Below are 18,102 nucleotides of genomic sequence, written 5' to 3'. Positions count from 1 at the left end.
ACAAAAGAGATCATTGTCTATTTCAGAAAAGGCAAGCAGAGCCATACACCGGTATTAACAATTCAACTGTGAAAGTGGTTAATAGTATCAAGTTTTTGGGTGTGCAGCTGACAAGTGGGTTAGCTTGGTCATTCAAAAGTGAGACACTGGTAAAGTAGGAACAGCAGCACCTGTATTTTCTGCGTTGTATGAGAAGTGTACATCATCCTTTCCTTATCCTTTCCACTTTCTATCGAGAGACAATGAAAAGCATCCTGCCACATTGCATTGTATTACTGTGTGGTTTGGCTGTATTACTATTTCAGGCAGGAAGGCTGTGCAGAGAGTGGTGAGGATGGCAGAAAAGATTATTGGAAGTTCACTTTCTTGTATCTAGCTGTCCTGACCTAAGCTTCCTTAGAAAGCATAAAGTACAAATCTTAGTCCTGGCAAAACCTTTTATTTCCACGGCTGTGAAGTACGTTCATTCACAGCCTGCAAAGCTTCACAAACAGTCTTTCAGGGGAATGTTTATAAACACACACCTTATTCTACTTGGAATGCTGCCAGAGAATTAATTGCCAGGTGCAGAGAAAAGGCCAAAGTTGACACAGAGTCAAACAGAACTTTTCAAAGCTTTAATTGATCAGATGAACTAATTGCTTCCTGCAAAAGCTCACATCCTGTTCGCTCCTCTTTTATGTCCTATGGGAGGGGCCAATCATCTCAGGCCTTACTCCTGAGTCGACCCTGCTTTTTCAATTGTTCTTGTATTCTGGTAGCTCTGCACATGCACAGGTTGGGAACCGGTTCCAAACACTCCCCCACCTCTGCTGTCTGAGTCTGAAGACAGCTGATGACTGCCAACCTGCCCTGGCCCCATCCCTGCCTCTGATGCAGAGCCCTCGTCCAAGTCCTCCAGGTTCCTCCCCAAACTCCTCGCTACTGGCCGACTCTGTCAGCTGCCGGAGGGCCACAACACCAGGATATGGCATATAAGCAAGGCTTGTCCACGATCCGCAGTATTGTCTGGGATGCTACACATCCTCTCCATGACCAATTTCCTTTGTTACCTCTGGGAGGATACTCTGGATTTCCTTTGTTACCTCTGGGAGGATACTTGGATACTCTGCAGTATCCAAAGCAGAACAATTAAATTCTGTAGTAGCTTTATACCATATATATCACCTCCTCAACTCTCTAGACTCTTTTTTCTACTATATATTCTAAATCAGGGGTCTCCAACCTTGGCAACTTTAAAACTTGTGGACTTCAACTCCCAGAATTCCTCAGCCAGCAAAGTTGTGTGTATGCGCGCGTGTGTATTGAGAGCATATGTATATTATGCATGGTATGGGTGTATGTGTATACATACTTACACACACACACACACACACACACACACACACACTCTTTTGAGACCGGGCATCAGAATTTCATTTTTTAATGTGTTCCAATTTGTTCACAGACAAAAAGTGACAAAAAGGGTTACCTTATCTTATCATCTTATCTTATCTTACCTTACCTCACCTCACCTTATCTTAACAAAAATAATTTAATTCAGGGCAAACTTGAGCCAAATTTCCATTTATCTGTTATATTCTTCTTAAATCCTCACAATTTAGGACCAATTTACATAAAAGAATGTAACTAATATAGCAAACAAGAAAGATGGAGTACTTTCTCAGTGATTACCCATATTTAGAGTACATACATTTTAATACATAAACCATTATTTGTCATACCATACCTGTGCCATTGGCAGCTGACTGTTCTATTCCTTGAGATACCTTAGTTACATGGCAAGAGTTTCTTAGTGATCGTTTCTGCTTCTTCCATTTTGATGAATCACTCATCCCTCCTGCTCTCATTTTCAACTGTGAATAATAAAACACAAGTCTCCTATAGCCAGAAGAATTGCAACAGTATTCTATTTGTTTAAAATAATATTCCTGCCAGTTTTATTTGATGCAGGAATTCATATTCCAATAGTAGAGCATATGTGTATATGTGTGTGGTGTGTATGTGTGTGTGTGTATGTATGTATGTATACAGGAAGGGGGGAGGGAGGGAGGGAGAGGGAGGGAGGGAGAGAATGAATATAGCTCCAAATTGAATGGATGTATTTTGGAGTTTACCCAGCTTTCAGATATTTTATGTATATTGACATATATAAATCAGTTCCCAAATACAGAAAAGGAAGTATTATTGAACATTTTGATTTCCAGAATCCCCCTTCTCAGTTAAAATTTTGCATTCTTTTTTATTTTGTTTTGTTTTGAAACTGTATTCTAAAGTCTTAACTTATAAGCTAGAGATCCAATTTGATATTATGGTTAAGACAAAATGATTCTAGTTCCATCTACTGGAGAGCACAAAGCAACCTGGGGCCAGTCAATCTCTTTTAATCTTAGGAGGAAGGCTATGGGCAACTATTTTAAATCTTGCCAAGGAAACAGCATGAACTTGCTAGACCTTTATGCTGATTCAAAGGCACCAAACCAAACCAAACCAAACCATTATTTTAAAAAAAACTTTGCCAACTAAGTATTCTGCAAGTAGTCTTCAACTTACAACCATTTGTCCAGTGATGGTTTGAAATTAATGATGGTGCTGAGAGACCTCTACAGCGTCTTCAAACAATCAGGGATGTGACTTTAGATGAGGATGAAATCATGGTCTCATTTGATGTCATAGTCCTGTTCACATCTATAGATCTAGAATTAGCCAAAGAACCCATGACTGCATTACTTCACAGTACACCTGACTTAACTTAATGCATGAAGATCAAAACACCAGGATAATGGATCTCATAAACCTCTGCTTAACTACATACTTCCAATTTGATGGCCAAATTTACCAACAAATTAAAGAGACACCTATCGGATAACCGCTTTCAGGACTTATAGCACAGGTTGTCATGAAATGCCGTCTAGAAGCCATAGCATTTCCACAAGTAGAACCAAAAATATGGATCATATATGTAGATGACATCTCACCATAATAAGAAAGGACCAATTAGAAAATACCCACAGGACCATCAATAACATTTTAAAGGAATCCAGTTCAAAAAAGAAGAAAACAACTCGCTACTCTACCTGGACATCCTGATCAACAGAAACCACAATGGCAAACTAGAAATGCAAGTTATAGAAAACCCACCCATACTAATCAGGTGCTCAACTACCAAAGCAACAAACTAATCTCCCACAAGAGAAGCTGGATAAGGACTTTATTTAAACAAGCCCAAACACACTGCACCAACCCAGAACAGCATACAGCATCTATACCAGGGGTGTCAAACTCGATTTCATTGAGGGCCACATCAGGGTTGTATTTGACCTTGGGCAGGCTGGAGGGCTTGGCCAGAGTGGGTGCAGCCAGCTTGATGTCACTCATGTTGAGAAGGCACCTGTGGTGGCCCAAGCGCTCTGCCAGTGAAAACCGGCTCCTGAGCTCTGTTAGCTGGGCCAACCTCCTGCAAACATCCACTAGTGAAAACAGAGCTCGGTAGGGCTGCACGCAGCCCTCATGAGTTCTGTTTTCGGTTGGCCTGGCTTCCTGCAATCCTCTGCCAGCAAAAACAGAGCTCGGGAAGGCCACATGTGACCCTCCAGAGCTCCGTTTTCGCTAGCAGAGGCACCACGGGCCTGTCCTTCGCTATATTCAGAGTGGCCCAGATCTAAGCTTCCCGTGGGTCAGATCCAACCTCCAGGCCTTGAATTTGACACCCCTCATCTATACAATAATTCCAACATGTCCCTGACCACTCAACCCAACAGAGCCCCACCAACACAAACCCTAAAAAGAATTATACTGCCATACATCAATATCTCAGAAACCACCAACAGACTACTACAATCAGATGGAATCAGTGTAGCACAAAAGCCAACTAAAGCCCTTCAAAACATCCTAAGCAAACCAAAAGACGCAGCCACCACAGAAGACAAAACAGGAATCATCTACAAGAACTGCAACAACCACTATGTAGGACAAACAGATAGAAGGTATCCATGAATTGGCAGTCAGAAGACATGACAAAAATTATTTAATTTCATAATGCATAGACAGATTTAACCATAGTGCCAACTGGGACAATGTGACAATCCTAGATTAGGCCAAGTCCAAAAATGCCAGGGAATTTCTAGAAGCCTGACACTCTGACAAATCAGCCATCAATAGACATATAGACATTAACAACATCTATGTCAAGACTCCAACAAATCCACACCCATTCAAATCATAAGTCTCTAGCCGCATCTCAGAAAAAATTGATTTATTAAAAGTGGCTGTGTTGGTGTTAGCTGGATGCAGACGATACTAAAATACACCATTCATTTCTCCCTTGACCCTGGTCTTCTCTCCACCCCCTGCATGTGTATTCTTCAATGGGACACATCCATCCCCAAGAGTCATCAATCATGCTCTTCAGTAATTTTCTTGCGCTCCGAAAATTTTGGGCTGCCGGGGTGATTATCAAGGCACTTAAGGAATGCACTGTTTTCCCCTACTCCCTTTTTCTGGCAGCTAAAAAGGCCAAAGGAGTATCTTTTTAGTTGACAATCTATAGATTATGCAAAATGACAATCAACAAGCACAAAAGAGAACGAAAAGACTTCAACACCTCTTCGCCAGTAATCAGCACTGAGATTAACATAGATTAACTCCAATGTTTACTTCAGACCAACGATCAAATAAACAATACCCAATCAAGAAACTGTCAAAGAGCCATCAACCAAAGAATCTCTAAGACCACCCATACAGACAGGCAAGTCACCAGAATATAAACTGACAGCAAACAGCACTCCTTACTAGCATTGATGATGTTCCCTAGTTAGGGTAAGGAAACATAGGAAATGTAAGAAAACAAACAAGCTCAGAGAGCACCAAGGACCTCTTAATAAAAGAACTGAAATGGAAATGGGCTGGTCAAACAACAAGAAGAACTGTTAGCAAAGGAAAGCTCAAAATCATATTAGTTCAAAACATGTAGAAGATCCTGCAGTAGATAAAGGCTAGAATGATGAATGGTTAAAGCAAAAGAACATACATCAGCCATTGTGAAACAACTGCCCATCATCTGAAGTGAAAAGCAAAGAATCAGACTGTGGGCTCTCTGTAGGTATTTACCTGAGCAATGGCATACAAATCCTATTCCAGCTGCATTATAATCTGATCTAGTAGATGTGTCTGTGAAACAAGGTTCAATATTAAAAATACTGGTGATCAGTAATACAGGATTAATAATTTGAAATCAAATAAGGTTTCCATCAGGGGCCAAACATAGCTCCTGAACACCACAGACTGCCCAAATATGAAATGACACCTTGTTGAAATGACACCAACTGTGTTCTATTCAACAAGAAAATCCCTCTACATTTGAAATCCAAGTCTATCTAACAGTCATTAGACCAGTTACAATGTGTGGAAGTGAAACATTGGCCCACAGCAAAAAAATAATAGCAGAATCTCCATATTATGGAAATGAGAATGCTTTGGTACAGTGGTGATATTCTACTGGTTCAGACAGGTTCAGCTGAACCAACAGTAAAAAAAACCTACCGGTTCAGCCGAACCGGTAGTTAAAAAAAACTACTGGTACAACTGAAGCAGTTCCTCTGACGATAAGCTGAGAGGATAAAAGAAGCAACAAACATATGGGTAGGTGGGAGGGTCGCTCCTAGCTTTTCATTTCTTCATCCTCTCAGCTAATTGGTGCGTTAGGGGTGCGCACAGGTGCACACGGGTGCATGTTAGAGGCGCACGCATTTTAGGGACACGTGTACACATGTGCACGCACAGCCACCCACCGAACCGGTAGTGACCAAGGTAGGAACCCACTACTGCTTTAGTGGTCACTTGGCATAACAAGACTAAATTGAATAACACATAAAGATATGCCCATATACAAATAACAAGATGGGGAAGAAACAAAGATGCTCTCAATTAACATCAATGGGCTAAATTCCCCAGCAAAAAACAAACAAATGTTGACTAAGATACAGAAATTGAACCTAGATATAATGTCTTCAGGAAGTACATGTTAAGAAACACCATGCTAAAATACTGGAAAATCAAAAAATGGGGAATCACTACACATCCTTAGCGCAACAAAAAAGGGGAATTGCTGTATATATTAAGGAAAGGATAAAGGCAAAACAAATATATATATACTGATGGGGACAGAAGAGAATTAATGATGGAAATAATAATAAGTTTAAAACAAATCTTGCTTATTGTAATATATGCACCAAACAGTAATCAGAAATAATTTTATAGGAAAAAATAATTGAGATTGAGTATGAAAATGTGTGCTTAATAGGTGATTTCAGTGCAGTGGTGGAGGTTAAAAAGGACTATAAAAGTAGTAAAAATAATAACATTAAGAGAATATTTCCAAGTACATTTTTCAGATGACAAAAGAATTAAACTTACAAGACATATGGAAGGAATGAAATGAAAAAAGTAGACAGTATATCTTTTACTCAAATGCACATAGTTCATGGTCAAGAATTGATATGGCATGGATGACATCGGGATTGAGAAATGATATAGAGGAAGTAGAATAATGACCAACACTTGGGCTGATCATAATCCAATAAAAGTGATATGGAGAGGACAGAAGAGAAGAGGAAGATGGACAGAGAACCAAGCAATAATGAAAGATAAAGAATATGTACAAATGATGGAGATGGGAGTTGGACTTCTTCAAAAAAAAATAGGAAAGAAGAAACAACAAAACAAATATTGTGGGACACAGCAAAGGTGTACATCCAAGGATTGACAATAGCATATATGGCAAGAAAAAATAGGGCGGGGTGTGTGAAATATCAAGAAGAAGTTCTACAGGAGGAACTTCAGGAAATGGAAGTAGAATTACAGAATGACCCTCAAAAAGGTAAAGTTAAAAAGAAAATGGAATTTATAAGACATAGATTGAATTTGATAGTACAGGAAGAAATGGCACAAAAAGTTAAAAGAGCGAAACTTTTTTTTTTTTTTTGAGCATGTGAATAAGACGGCGAGATGGCTAGCAGATAAATTAAGAAAAGAAAAGGAGAAGAGAATAATACACCAATTGCAAGATGGCAGGGATTATATGTCATAGAACAGAAGAGAACAAAAAATATTCAAGATTTTTTTTAGGAATTTATAGTCATGAAAATATAACAGAAAAGAATGTTAAAGAATATTTGGATAAGAAAAAATTAAGCAAAATTGAAGAGATAAAAAGAACGACGTTAAATGAAAAAATAACGATGGTGGAAATGGCAGAAGCAGTTAAAAAAAACAAAAGGACAATAAAACCCCAGGCCCAGATGGAATACCTGTAGAACTTTATGAAAATAAATAAAAGCCATTAGAGACAACTATGATAAGAGGCATATAATGAAGCACTGGCAGAAGTGAAATTGCCCAAAACCTGGTCGGAAGCGTACATAGCATTCATCCCAAAAGAAAAGACAAACCACCAACAAATAAAGAATTATAGGCTTATTTCATTATTGAATACTGATTATAAAATATTTGCATCCATAATGGCAGAAAGGTTAAAAAAAGGTGTTAAATGAGTGTATACATCCAGATCAAAATGGATTTTTACCAAAGAGAGATGAAAAATAATTTGAGAATGATTATAAACATACTGGAATATTATGAAGTACATTATTGAAGACAATTAGCATTGTTGCTTCTAGATGCGCAAAAGGCTTTCAATAATTTGAATTGGCAGTTTATTATAATACAATTAGAAATTATGAATTTTGGGGAGCAATTTATAAGAATGATACAAGCAATATATTCCACACAAATGACAGAAGTAATAATAAACAGAGAGTTAACCGAACAATTTCAAATATCGAAGGAAGTAAGGCAAGGATGTCCACTATCACCTTTGTTGTTTATCCTGACTTTAGAAGTGTTACTTGGACAAATTCGAGGGGAACAAGAAATAAAAGGTCTCAAAATTTAAAAAGAGGAATATAAAGTCCAAGCTTTTGCGGATGATTTGGTATTTGTGCTTGAGGAACCGTTAGAATCGGGACCCAAATTAAGTCAGAAAGTAGAAGAATTGAAAAAGTGGCAGAGCTTAAAATAAATAAAAATAAGACAAAGATTATAACAAAAAATCTTATTAAGAAACAGAACAAAGAATTGGAAGAAAAATTGGAAATTCAAACTGTCAAAAAAGCTAAATATTTAGGAATATGGCTAACAGAGAAAAGTATATCTGTTAAAGAAGATAATTATACAAAATTGATAACACCAATTAAGATGGTTTTGCATAATTGAAAGAAATTACAACTCTCGTTTATAGGACGAATTGCCACAATAAAAATGAACATATTGCCAAAAATTCTGTTTCTGTTCCAAGTGACACCGATAAAGTTAGGAAAGAAATTTTTTGAACATTTAAACAAATTAATATCAAAGTTTATTTGGCTGGGGGAAAACATGAATAAAGTTAAAATTGTTATAGGACAGTAGAAAGAGAGGTGGTTTTGCTCTGCCAGATTGGAAACAATATTATACAGCAGCAGCAGCCCTTACATGGATCAAAGATTGGGTAATATTGAAAAACAAAAGAATATTGACAATTGAAGGAGACGACTTACAATTAGGATGGCACACATTTTTATGGGATGGGAAATCAAGACACATAGTTATTTCCAAAGACACCAAATAAGAAATACATCACTATTAATTTGGGAAAAGATTTTAAAAAATCATTATGACAAAATTCTGATCTGATTATCAACCATGGAAGCATTAATATACCCAAATGTGTTAAATCTTGTTAAGATAGTAAGGTATAAAGAGATCTTAAACCAGGGGTTGCCAAACTTTTGGACCTCGGGGACCACCAGACTCATAATTTTAGATCCCAGGGACCACTAACCAGTTCTTTGGGCATGGCCTAATTTGTGGGTGTGGCTTGGTGATCATGTGATTGGCTGGGCATGGCTTGTATGTAAATATTATAAATATTCATATAAATATTGATTTTTTTTAATAAAAAAGAGCAACTTTTACCCAAAATCAGGCAAAGCAGGCAGATTGAGTTGCTCACAGAATCATTCAGTGATCTATCTATCTGCCATCGGCTAGCTCAGTCTCTCAAATTTGCTTGCAGTGAGTCTGCACTGAATTTACTTGCAAGCAAACCTTCAGCCCTAAGGGAGGTTTGGCTGTGCTGAACCGAAGATCTAAAGACTAACTAGAAAGCAAGAAATCCAACCATTTCCTGCTTCCTAGCTAATCTAAATCTCACAGCACAGCAGAACAGATGATGGTCGGAAAAAGGAAAAATAGCAATTTAGCAGGCAAGTTTACCGGGTAAAGAGTGAGTGGGTGGGAAGTGTTCCCGCGGGCCATGTGGGCAGTGCAGCCTTGTGTTTCTGTGCAGCCTGGATTAATTGCTTTGTGGGGGTGCTCTGGGGGTGAGATTTCTCTGCAGCCCACCAAAATTTTCTCACAGCCCACTGGTTGGCGACTGCCGTCTTAAACGAACAAGGGATATTAAAAATGAAACAAAAATTAAAAGAGCAAGGAATCGAGATAGAGTGGTGGATGCATATGCAAATACAAGCAAGATTCAAGAAAGATACAGGAAACCATGGGATATGTAGAGAACTATCGCAATAAGATACTACAAGGTCCAGAAGGGAAATTGATTAAAACATAAAATTATTTGTTGGAATATAAGATGGAAGAGGAGAGGGTTAAAGAAACAAGGATTGGGTGAAAAATTTTGGCTACACAATAGAATTGGAGAAATGGGAAAAAATGTGGGAGAAGAATTATAAACTGACTGTGAGCCTCCAAGATCTTTTCTACTGCTTTGCATCTTTCAGCTGCCATGAGTAACGGGGGGGAGGGGTTGTGTCTGGAAAGAGAGCTGGAGGTGTTACATTCTTGTGTTGAAAAAATGAGGAGTGGGGGGGGGGGAGTATAAATTCCTGCTGTTAAATTTCTATTTCCTTGCTTAGCTTGCTTTCTTTTGTGCAACTGCGAGTCTTTATCAAAATATGTCAAGGTCAACGGACAGAGGCCTCATCACCGCCTGAAGATGCCCACATGATCATATTCTGAACTTTTAATTGGAAGAATCTTTTGAACTTTGGGGGGTGGGAACAATTCCATCACTTTATATATGTGATCTGCGCGCCTAATTTCTCAGATTCAGAATTCTACCTGTAGCTTCCACTTCGAATTTCAGTAAAAGATTTCTTTCCTCTAATCTATGGAGTCTAAGTATTTCTTTCTTGGATTTTGAATGGAGCACAGACTGACACTGATGGTGTCAGCATCATATAGAAAAAAATTGTACAAAATAGTCTACAAATGGCACCTACCAACTGCTAGATTAGCAAAAATTTTCCCAAACAGATCATCTGAGTTTTGGAAATAAAAACAAAAGCAAGGATTACCATGCATGGTGGACATGCCCTGTAGTGAGAAAATATTGGATAAGGACAAAAAAATAGAAGAAATAATTAAATAGCAAATTTAATAAGACAGGAGACTTTTCTATTAGATATAATAATGGGAAAATATGATAAGAAAACAGACTATTTAATGCTACACTTATTAACTGCAGCAAGAATAACTTATGCACAGGATTGGAAAAATGATAGTATGCCACCAGAGGAAAATGTGATAAGAAAAATACTAGAACGTGCCGAGATGGATAAGTTGACCATAAAGGAGATAAAGGAAAGAGAGGAAACGGATTGTTATTTGACATTGAATGTACTGTATGATTGGCTAAATAATAGATATGGAGTTGAATAGAAAAGATGACAATAGGATAATAAGTTAAAGTTATAGTGAACAAAGATACAGATGAAACTCAAAAAATTAGAATATCGTGCAAAAGTTCATTTATTTCAGTAATGCATCTTAAAAGGTGAACCTAATATATGGGATAGACTCATTACATGCAAAGCAAGATAGTTCAAACCATGATGGGTCATAATTGAGATGATGGTGGCTTACAACTCATGAAAACCCCAAATCCACAATCTCAGAAAATTAGAATATTGTGAAAAGGTTCAATATTCTAGGCTCAAAGTATCCCACTCTAATCATCTAATTAAGCCATAACACCTGCAAAGGGTTCCTGGGCCTATAAATGGTCTCTCAATCTGGTTCAGTAGGAATTACAATCATGGGAAAGACTGCTGACCTGACAGTTGTGCAGAAAACCATCACTGACACCCTCCATAAGGAGGGAAAGCCTCAAAAGGTAATTGCAAAAGAAGTTGGATGTTCCCAAAGTGCTGTATCAAAGCACACTAATAGAAAGTTATGTGGAAGGGGAAAGTGTGGAAGAAAAAGGTGCACAAGCAGCAGGGATGACCGCAGCCTGGAGAGGATGGTCAGGAAAAGGCCATTCAAAAGGTGGACAAGGTGGAGGAGGCATTGGAGGAGGAGGTGCCCCAACCTGAGGCTGAGACGGAAGGAGCAGAAGCCCAGCCGATGATGAGACTGAAGGAACATAAAGAGGTGCAGCCAAGGCCCAGAAGGTACCAGAGACTGTTCAGGCAGTTGGCTTCACTGGGGAGTGGTGGCACAGTCCTTCAGTTGCAGGGGCTGCTGGGGCTTCGTTGACTGAGTGGCTGGAAAGACGCTGTTCGGATGACAATGAGGGGAAGTGGAGCTACTCAACTGTCCCAGATGGAAGCACTATGGATATGATGCGGGAGCAGGTCGGAGAGACCAGTTTTCATGACACACCATCTTGGCAGCCATGGTAGACGGAAGCAGAGGCAGCGCCATGGCAGCTTCAAAGTTCATCCCCTCAGCTGGTACCTCTGCAGCAGACTCAGTTCCATCTGACTACTCCGAAACTATTATTGGGTCCAGAGTCTACCTGAAGGTACAAAGGGTCGCAGGCAGGCCTCTGGGAGCAGAGCTCCTTACTGGCTGGGCTGGTAAGGCGGCCGGAACAACCTACGGATGGGTCAACCGTGGTAGAGAACCTTGGAGGCCAAGCTAAGAGACAGCGGTTGGGGATTTAACAGCCGGCTCAAAGGCCTTCTTCATGTGCTGTCCCAGACACCTGGCCAGCAGACCAGGTCTCACAAGGCCGCATGGCTACACTGGGATTCTGGACCCAGCAGCTAGCATGGGTTCCCCCCACCGTTGCAGGCTTCATTTGATGGGGATCCTGATTGCATGGCCCTCTTCCTGAGTCAAGCCATCAGCCATCTGGACCAATACACTCAGTACCACCCCTCGCAATGGGCAATGGTTGTAACAGTGACAGCAGTGTTGGAAGGGGAGGCTGCTGAGTGGGTGGCTGATCTGCACAGTGAACATGCATGAGAATTGGCAACCGTTGGTTTGTTTTTGGAAGCGCTGCATGTCCAGTTTGAGGATGTGATGTGGACACAATGGGTAGAAGGAGAGCTCCTGTCATTGAAACATCGAGGCTGGTTGGCAGTAGACTACATCCGGGAGTTTCGAAGAGTTGTTGGTAAGTTGCGGGCCTGGCTGGAACAGTTAGTGGTTCACCAGTTCTGGATGGGGCTCGATCGCAAACTTGATCGCTTGTGTATACCATGGTATCCCGAACCAGCTATGTGATTGGTTCCAAGCATTGGATAAGAGATTACAAGAGTTCCATTCCAAGGCCGACATCGGTACTGGTCCGAAGAAACCGGGGTACAAACCAACAGGGTTGATGGGTGAAGCCCGTCCTGTCCCCACTGCCCCAGGTCCCATGGAAAGATCTGTATGATTACCATTCCATTGTTTCTGGTGCAATCAACTGGGACACTGGGCTGTTGAGTGCACAGCAACCAATGAAGATGCCAGTCAGCAGCAGCTCAGGCAAAAGCACAAGAGGAAGGTCCCGGAGAGCTTGGGAACTATGAAGAGGTGGGAGTAAAAACCTTCTTCCCCGCTGCAAAGATGGGACGGGCTGAATGGCCCTGATTTCGGTGAGATGTTTGATAGCGGCTTCTATTAGAGCACGCTTGGGGCGGTCCTTGGAAAGAGGGGAAACCATGAAATGCTCGGAGGGGGGGATTGAAACTCAAGGGAGAGGCCGAATTTGATGGTGTCCCTAACCCAAACATCAGAAGTGGATGATTCCCATTGGTCAGCAAAATATTTGAGGCATCTGCCAATGGGATAGGGAGTTAGGGATTTATCTGGGGTGCCGGGACGGTTTACTTCCTGCGCCCCATAAAGGTCTCCTGTAGTTGGCCCCTCTCCTATTCCTGTCGCCCGTGTCGGATTGGTCCTGGTAGGCCGGCCGAAAGGACGGGGTTGTCTGAAATCTGGGGGAGAAGGGTATCTGATAGGGGGTGCGAAAGGAGCCCCTTCAAAAGGGCCGGGACATTCTGGGCTCCGGTCTGTGAAATAAAGATGGAAGATATTTCTTTTTATTTCGGCTTTCCATTAACAAGGGTTCCAGGGCCAGACCAAATAGTTTGCCTCCCAAAATGGGAGCTGAAGCCAATTTAGTTTTGTTCTTGATATCTGCTTGCCAGTGTTTAAGCCAGAGCAGACGGCGGGCTGTAACATGTGAAGAGATAGCCCGGGAGGAAAACTTAACGGAATGGAGGGTGGCGTCGGACGCAAATTCCGCTGCAGCCGTAAGTTTGGCAATGTCTTGGTGTGCCCTGGTGTTGGATGGGGGGACATGCTGTTTCAACTGACGGAGCCATCTAATGGAGGATCGAGTAAAAAAGGATGCGGCCGTGGCTGATCGAATGGCCCAAGCATCGGATTGATGAGCCCGGTGTAGCGCCATCTCGGCCCGTTTGTCCTCTGGCTTTAGCACTTCCAGAGCATTGGTTGGAGTAGAGGATGATGCTGACCCCACTATGGGATCATCAACTTCGGGAATGTCTTATAAGGAGGAGAACTTGGCATCGAGATTAAAAAATCTCCTGTCCTGACCAGAGAGAGCGGGAGGGGCCTGTTGACCCCAACTGCTTTGCTACTAAGTCAGAAAAAATGGGTGGTGTGAGGATAACTTCGGCCTCCACGATCGGTTGCTTGAAAATAGAATCCTCTGGATCTCCAGAGGCTGCTGAGGGAGTATCAGAGGGTAACTGAGACATCAGGCCCGAAATATTTTTCGCCTTGAACAACAAGGACTTGAACAGATGGGGTTTGAACAGGCCTACAAAGGCGGGCTGGTCAGGCGAAATACCCTCGTCCTCTGACATTTCTCCTTCCATCGGTTCCACTTCTAAGAGGGGTTCAAAATAGTGTAGGGACCCCCTATCCGATTCTTCCTCTTCCCTGAAGGGCTCTAGACCTGCTTCCTCTTCCTCCTCCTCTTCTGGAAAGGGGATCTCCCTCTGGGGAAGTACCTGACCATGGTGAGGTTCCGGTCCGGGAAGGGATCTGCCAGAAACTGATTCGACCTCGGGAGCCATCATTTGGAGGCCTGGTTTGGCCACTTGTTGGGAGACCTTCGGCGATCCCTTGACGGATGGCTGACTGCATCCATTCTCTAATCCTGTCTGGAATAGGATCTGCGGTGGTTCCTCTGGTCGGAGACCAGCAGTGGTCAGTGTGAAAGTAGCCTCAGGTGTTCGGGTGGCTTGGAGGCTCCGAGCGGGTGAACTGCGCCTGGAAAGTGAAAACTGGTCTGGCAGAGGGGGAGGATGAGTAGAGGCAGAAGGGGGTGGAATAGGAGGTGCAGGGGGCACAGATTGTGAATCCCTTGAACGTTTGCCAAATTCCTTCTCCAAAGCTTTATGGCGCCTTAAGGTGTCCCTTTGAGAAGCCTTGGAAGTCTCCCTGGTCTGCCTGCACAAATGGTGTGTCTTTGACTTGGCCTTCAAAGAAGGTCCTCTGGGATTGTCCTCTGCCATAATAAACAGTAAAGATACAGAATGATAATGCTCAAAGAGGTGGTTGGCGCATACAAATATTCTCTTCTATCGAGTACAAATATTCTCTTCTATCGATAAACACTTTTTGGTTAGAGGGACTCAGAGACTGCCTTATATGAGATGGCTCACAGTGGATTTCATTCTAAATTTTAATATGATTTCTGTAAATAAGGGATGTATAATTATAATGGCTGAGTCTTTGATCCTTCATACATCAAAAAATACAACGCTAAATAAAAATGATTTGAAAAAAGAAAAGGCTCAGGAAAGAAAAAGAATGAAAGTGTAAGAAAGAAAGAAAGAAAGAAAGAAAGAAAGAAAGAAAGAAAGAAAGAAAGAAAGAAAGAAAGAAAGAAAGAAAGAAAGAAAGAAAGAAAGAAAGAAAGAAAGAAAGAAAGAGGAAAAGAAGGAAAACCAAACAAGAATGGCTTCCAATTTTCTTTGATACAGATACAGTTGTGCTAATAAGTTTACATACCCTGCCAGAATTTATGATTTCTTGGCCATTTTTCAGAGAATATGAATGATAACACAAAAACTTTTCTTTTACTCATGGTCAGTGGCTGGCTGAAGCCATTTATTATCAATCAACTGTGTTTACTCTTTTAAAATCATAATGACAACCGTAACTACCCAAATGACCCTGATCAAATGTTTACATACCCTGGTGATTTTGGCCTGATAACATGCACACAGGTTGGCACAAAGGGGTTTGAATGGCTATTAAAGGTAACCATCCTCACCTGTGATCTGTTTGCTTGTAATTAGTGTGTGTGTATAAAAGGTCAATGAGTTCCTGGACTCCTGACAGACCCTAGTTTAGTTTAGTTTAGTTTAATTTAGTTTATCGTTTAGTTTAGTTTAAGTTATTGTCATTGCACCTCATACAATGAAATCAAACACCATCTTCAGTGCACATCATGGTCATGACCATGACCATGAAAATAAACACAAAACACATCCTTCACCTTTCACACATTGAACCGGAAACCCCCAACACCACACCAACACCGCACTATACAGCAGAATTCAAAAGAGCTACTGCCCTGGGATAGAAACTGTTTTTCAGCCTATTTGTGCTTGTTTTTATTATTCTGTACTGTCAGCCAGATGGTAATAGTTCAAAAAAAAAAAAGGGTTCCCATGATGAGATGGAACTTTGAGAACGTTTTGAACTTTCTTAAGGCAGCGGGAGCTATAAAACTCTTCCAAAGACAGGAGAGGGCAACCAATGATCTTCTGGGCAATGACATTAACCCTCTGGAGTGCTTTCCTATCTACCACTGTGCAATTGGCATACAGTGGTGCAGTATGTTAAAATGCTCTCTATGGTGCAGCAGTAGAAAGTCACCAGCAGTTTTTCATTCAGTTGTTGTTTTCTGAGAAGTCTCAGGTAGTATAATCTCTGCTGGGCCCTTTTGACCAGGGCCGCAATGTGGGCACCCCAGGTGAGGTCCTCTTTTTAGGGTAACACACAGAAACTTAAAACTGGCCACTTGCTCCACTCGGTTTCCGTTGATAAGCAAGGGCTGGATATCTGATCTGTTCCTTCTATAAACTCCTTGGTCTTATTGGTGTTGAGGACCAAGTTATTGTCTCCACACCACGAAAGCAACCGGTCCACCTCATCTCAGTAGGCAGACTCATACCCCCCGGAGATAAGTCCCACAACTGTTGTATCATCTGCAAATTTAGCAATAGTATTACTAGCATGAGTGGGAATGCAGTCATGCACATAAAGAGCATAGAGTAAGGGACTCAACACGCAACCCTGTGGTTTAGCAGTGTTAAGAATAAGGGCTGAAGAGGTATGATTACCTAATCTGACCTAATCTGACCCTCTGTGAGCGGCCAGACAGGAAATCCATAATCTAAAAGCAGATTGAATTAGAAAGCCCAAGGTACAGAAGTTTAGACACTAGTCTATGTGGAAGAATTGTGTTAAAGGCAGAACTAAAATCCACAAAAAGCATCCTCACATAGCCCCCCTGTGTTCTAGATGAGTCAGAGCAGTGTGAAGAGTGATGGCTATAGCGTCCTCTGTAGATATATTTTTTCTATATGCAAACTGGTGTTTATTAAATGTATTCAAAAGACCAGAAATGATATGCTGGCAGACCAATTTCTCAAAGCACTTCATGATGATAGGAGTGAATGTCACTGGTCTTTAATCATTGAGGTTATTGATAGCGAACTTCTTTGGCAGCGGAATAATGGTGGAAGCCTTCAAACAAGATGGAATAGTGGGCTGGGATAAAGACCAATTGAAGATCCTGGTAAAGACTCCAGCCAAATGATAAGCAGTCTTTTTTTTTTAATAAAAGTTTTATTTAAGTTTTCACAAAACATATAAATACAAATAAAATGTCTTTTTTTGAGAACAGCGGGGCCCCGGGTTATCACTTCTCCATACAGACATAAACTCAATGCATATTTATCTTATACATTCTAATCCATATCTTATAACTATTTTCACAATTTTTCCAATAGCTTTTCCCTTTCTTTACTTCCTATAGCCTTATTTTAAATTCTCATTCCTTTTTTAATTCAATTACATATCTTTTTCTAATTTTAAAAATCTTTCTAATCAATGTTTTTATACTTTCGTCTGTCTTGTTTACAATTTCATATTATCTTTTCACATAAAACAAATTTTCCCCTGTAATTACTAGACTGGAGTGTAACATCTTTGTATCTTTTTTCAAATCTTATTTAAAAATTTAAATTACATTTTTACAGTTATAACATTCATTTTCTAACCTCTATTTTATAACACATACCTATTTTCAATCGAATTCTGCTTGGTACATTCCCTTAAAATACACACTAAATTCTTAAAAGAAAAAAGTATATATGTATATATATATATATATCTGTGTATATATGTATAACAATAGTAAATGGAATAATTATTCTATTCAAGTACAGCTCTGCCATTAATATTAATAACAATCTTTTGCATTTCGATTTCTTTTAACAAACATTACCTAGTAATATCAGTTGTCTTTCACTTTAATCATCTATATTTCATATTTTACTTATTACTGTCTTTAAATAAAAAACCAAACAACAGTTATTAACAGTAGTCAACAAAGTTATTATTCTTATTCAAGTTCATCTTGTCAACTGATAAAAAACTTCCATGTTTCTTTTCAGTTTTTTTTAAACCTTTTTAAATCGTTGAGAGCCTTATTCTCTTTACAAATATTCCACTACACATCAATAGAAATTTTTTCTATCACTTTAATCATCTAACATATTT

The 18,102-nt window shown here is 40.3% G+C and overlaps 1 protein-coding gene across 4 annotated transcripts in view; it reads right to left on the bottom strand.

The window, feature by feature from the left end:
- The window catches only part of GBF1 (golgi brefeldin A resistant guanine nucleotide exchange factor 1), a 324,935-nt gene that overhangs the window by 210,601 nt on the left and 96,232 nt on the right, over positions 1–18,102 (bottom strand). For all 4 annotated transcript variants that reach the window (XM_026710970.2, XM_026710972.2, XM_026710971.2 and 1 more), the window contains exon 9: positions 1,730–1,856. In XM_026710970.2, coding sequence (XP_026566755.1) covers positions 1,730–1,856 — 127 coding nt within the window. The remainder of the gene's footprint in view (positions 1–1,729; positions 1,857–18,102) is intronic.

This window comes from Pseudonaja textilis, chromosome 4 (genome assembly GCF_049901715.1).
Source record: "Pseudonaja textilis isolate UNSWEBS1 chromosome 4, rPseTex1.2, whole genome shotgun sequence".
Lineage (NCBI taxonomy): Eukaryota > Metazoa > Chordata > Lepidosauria > Squamata > Elapidae > Pseudonaja > Pseudonaja textilis.
This window is presented reverse-complemented; position numbering and strand designations above follow the sequence as displayed.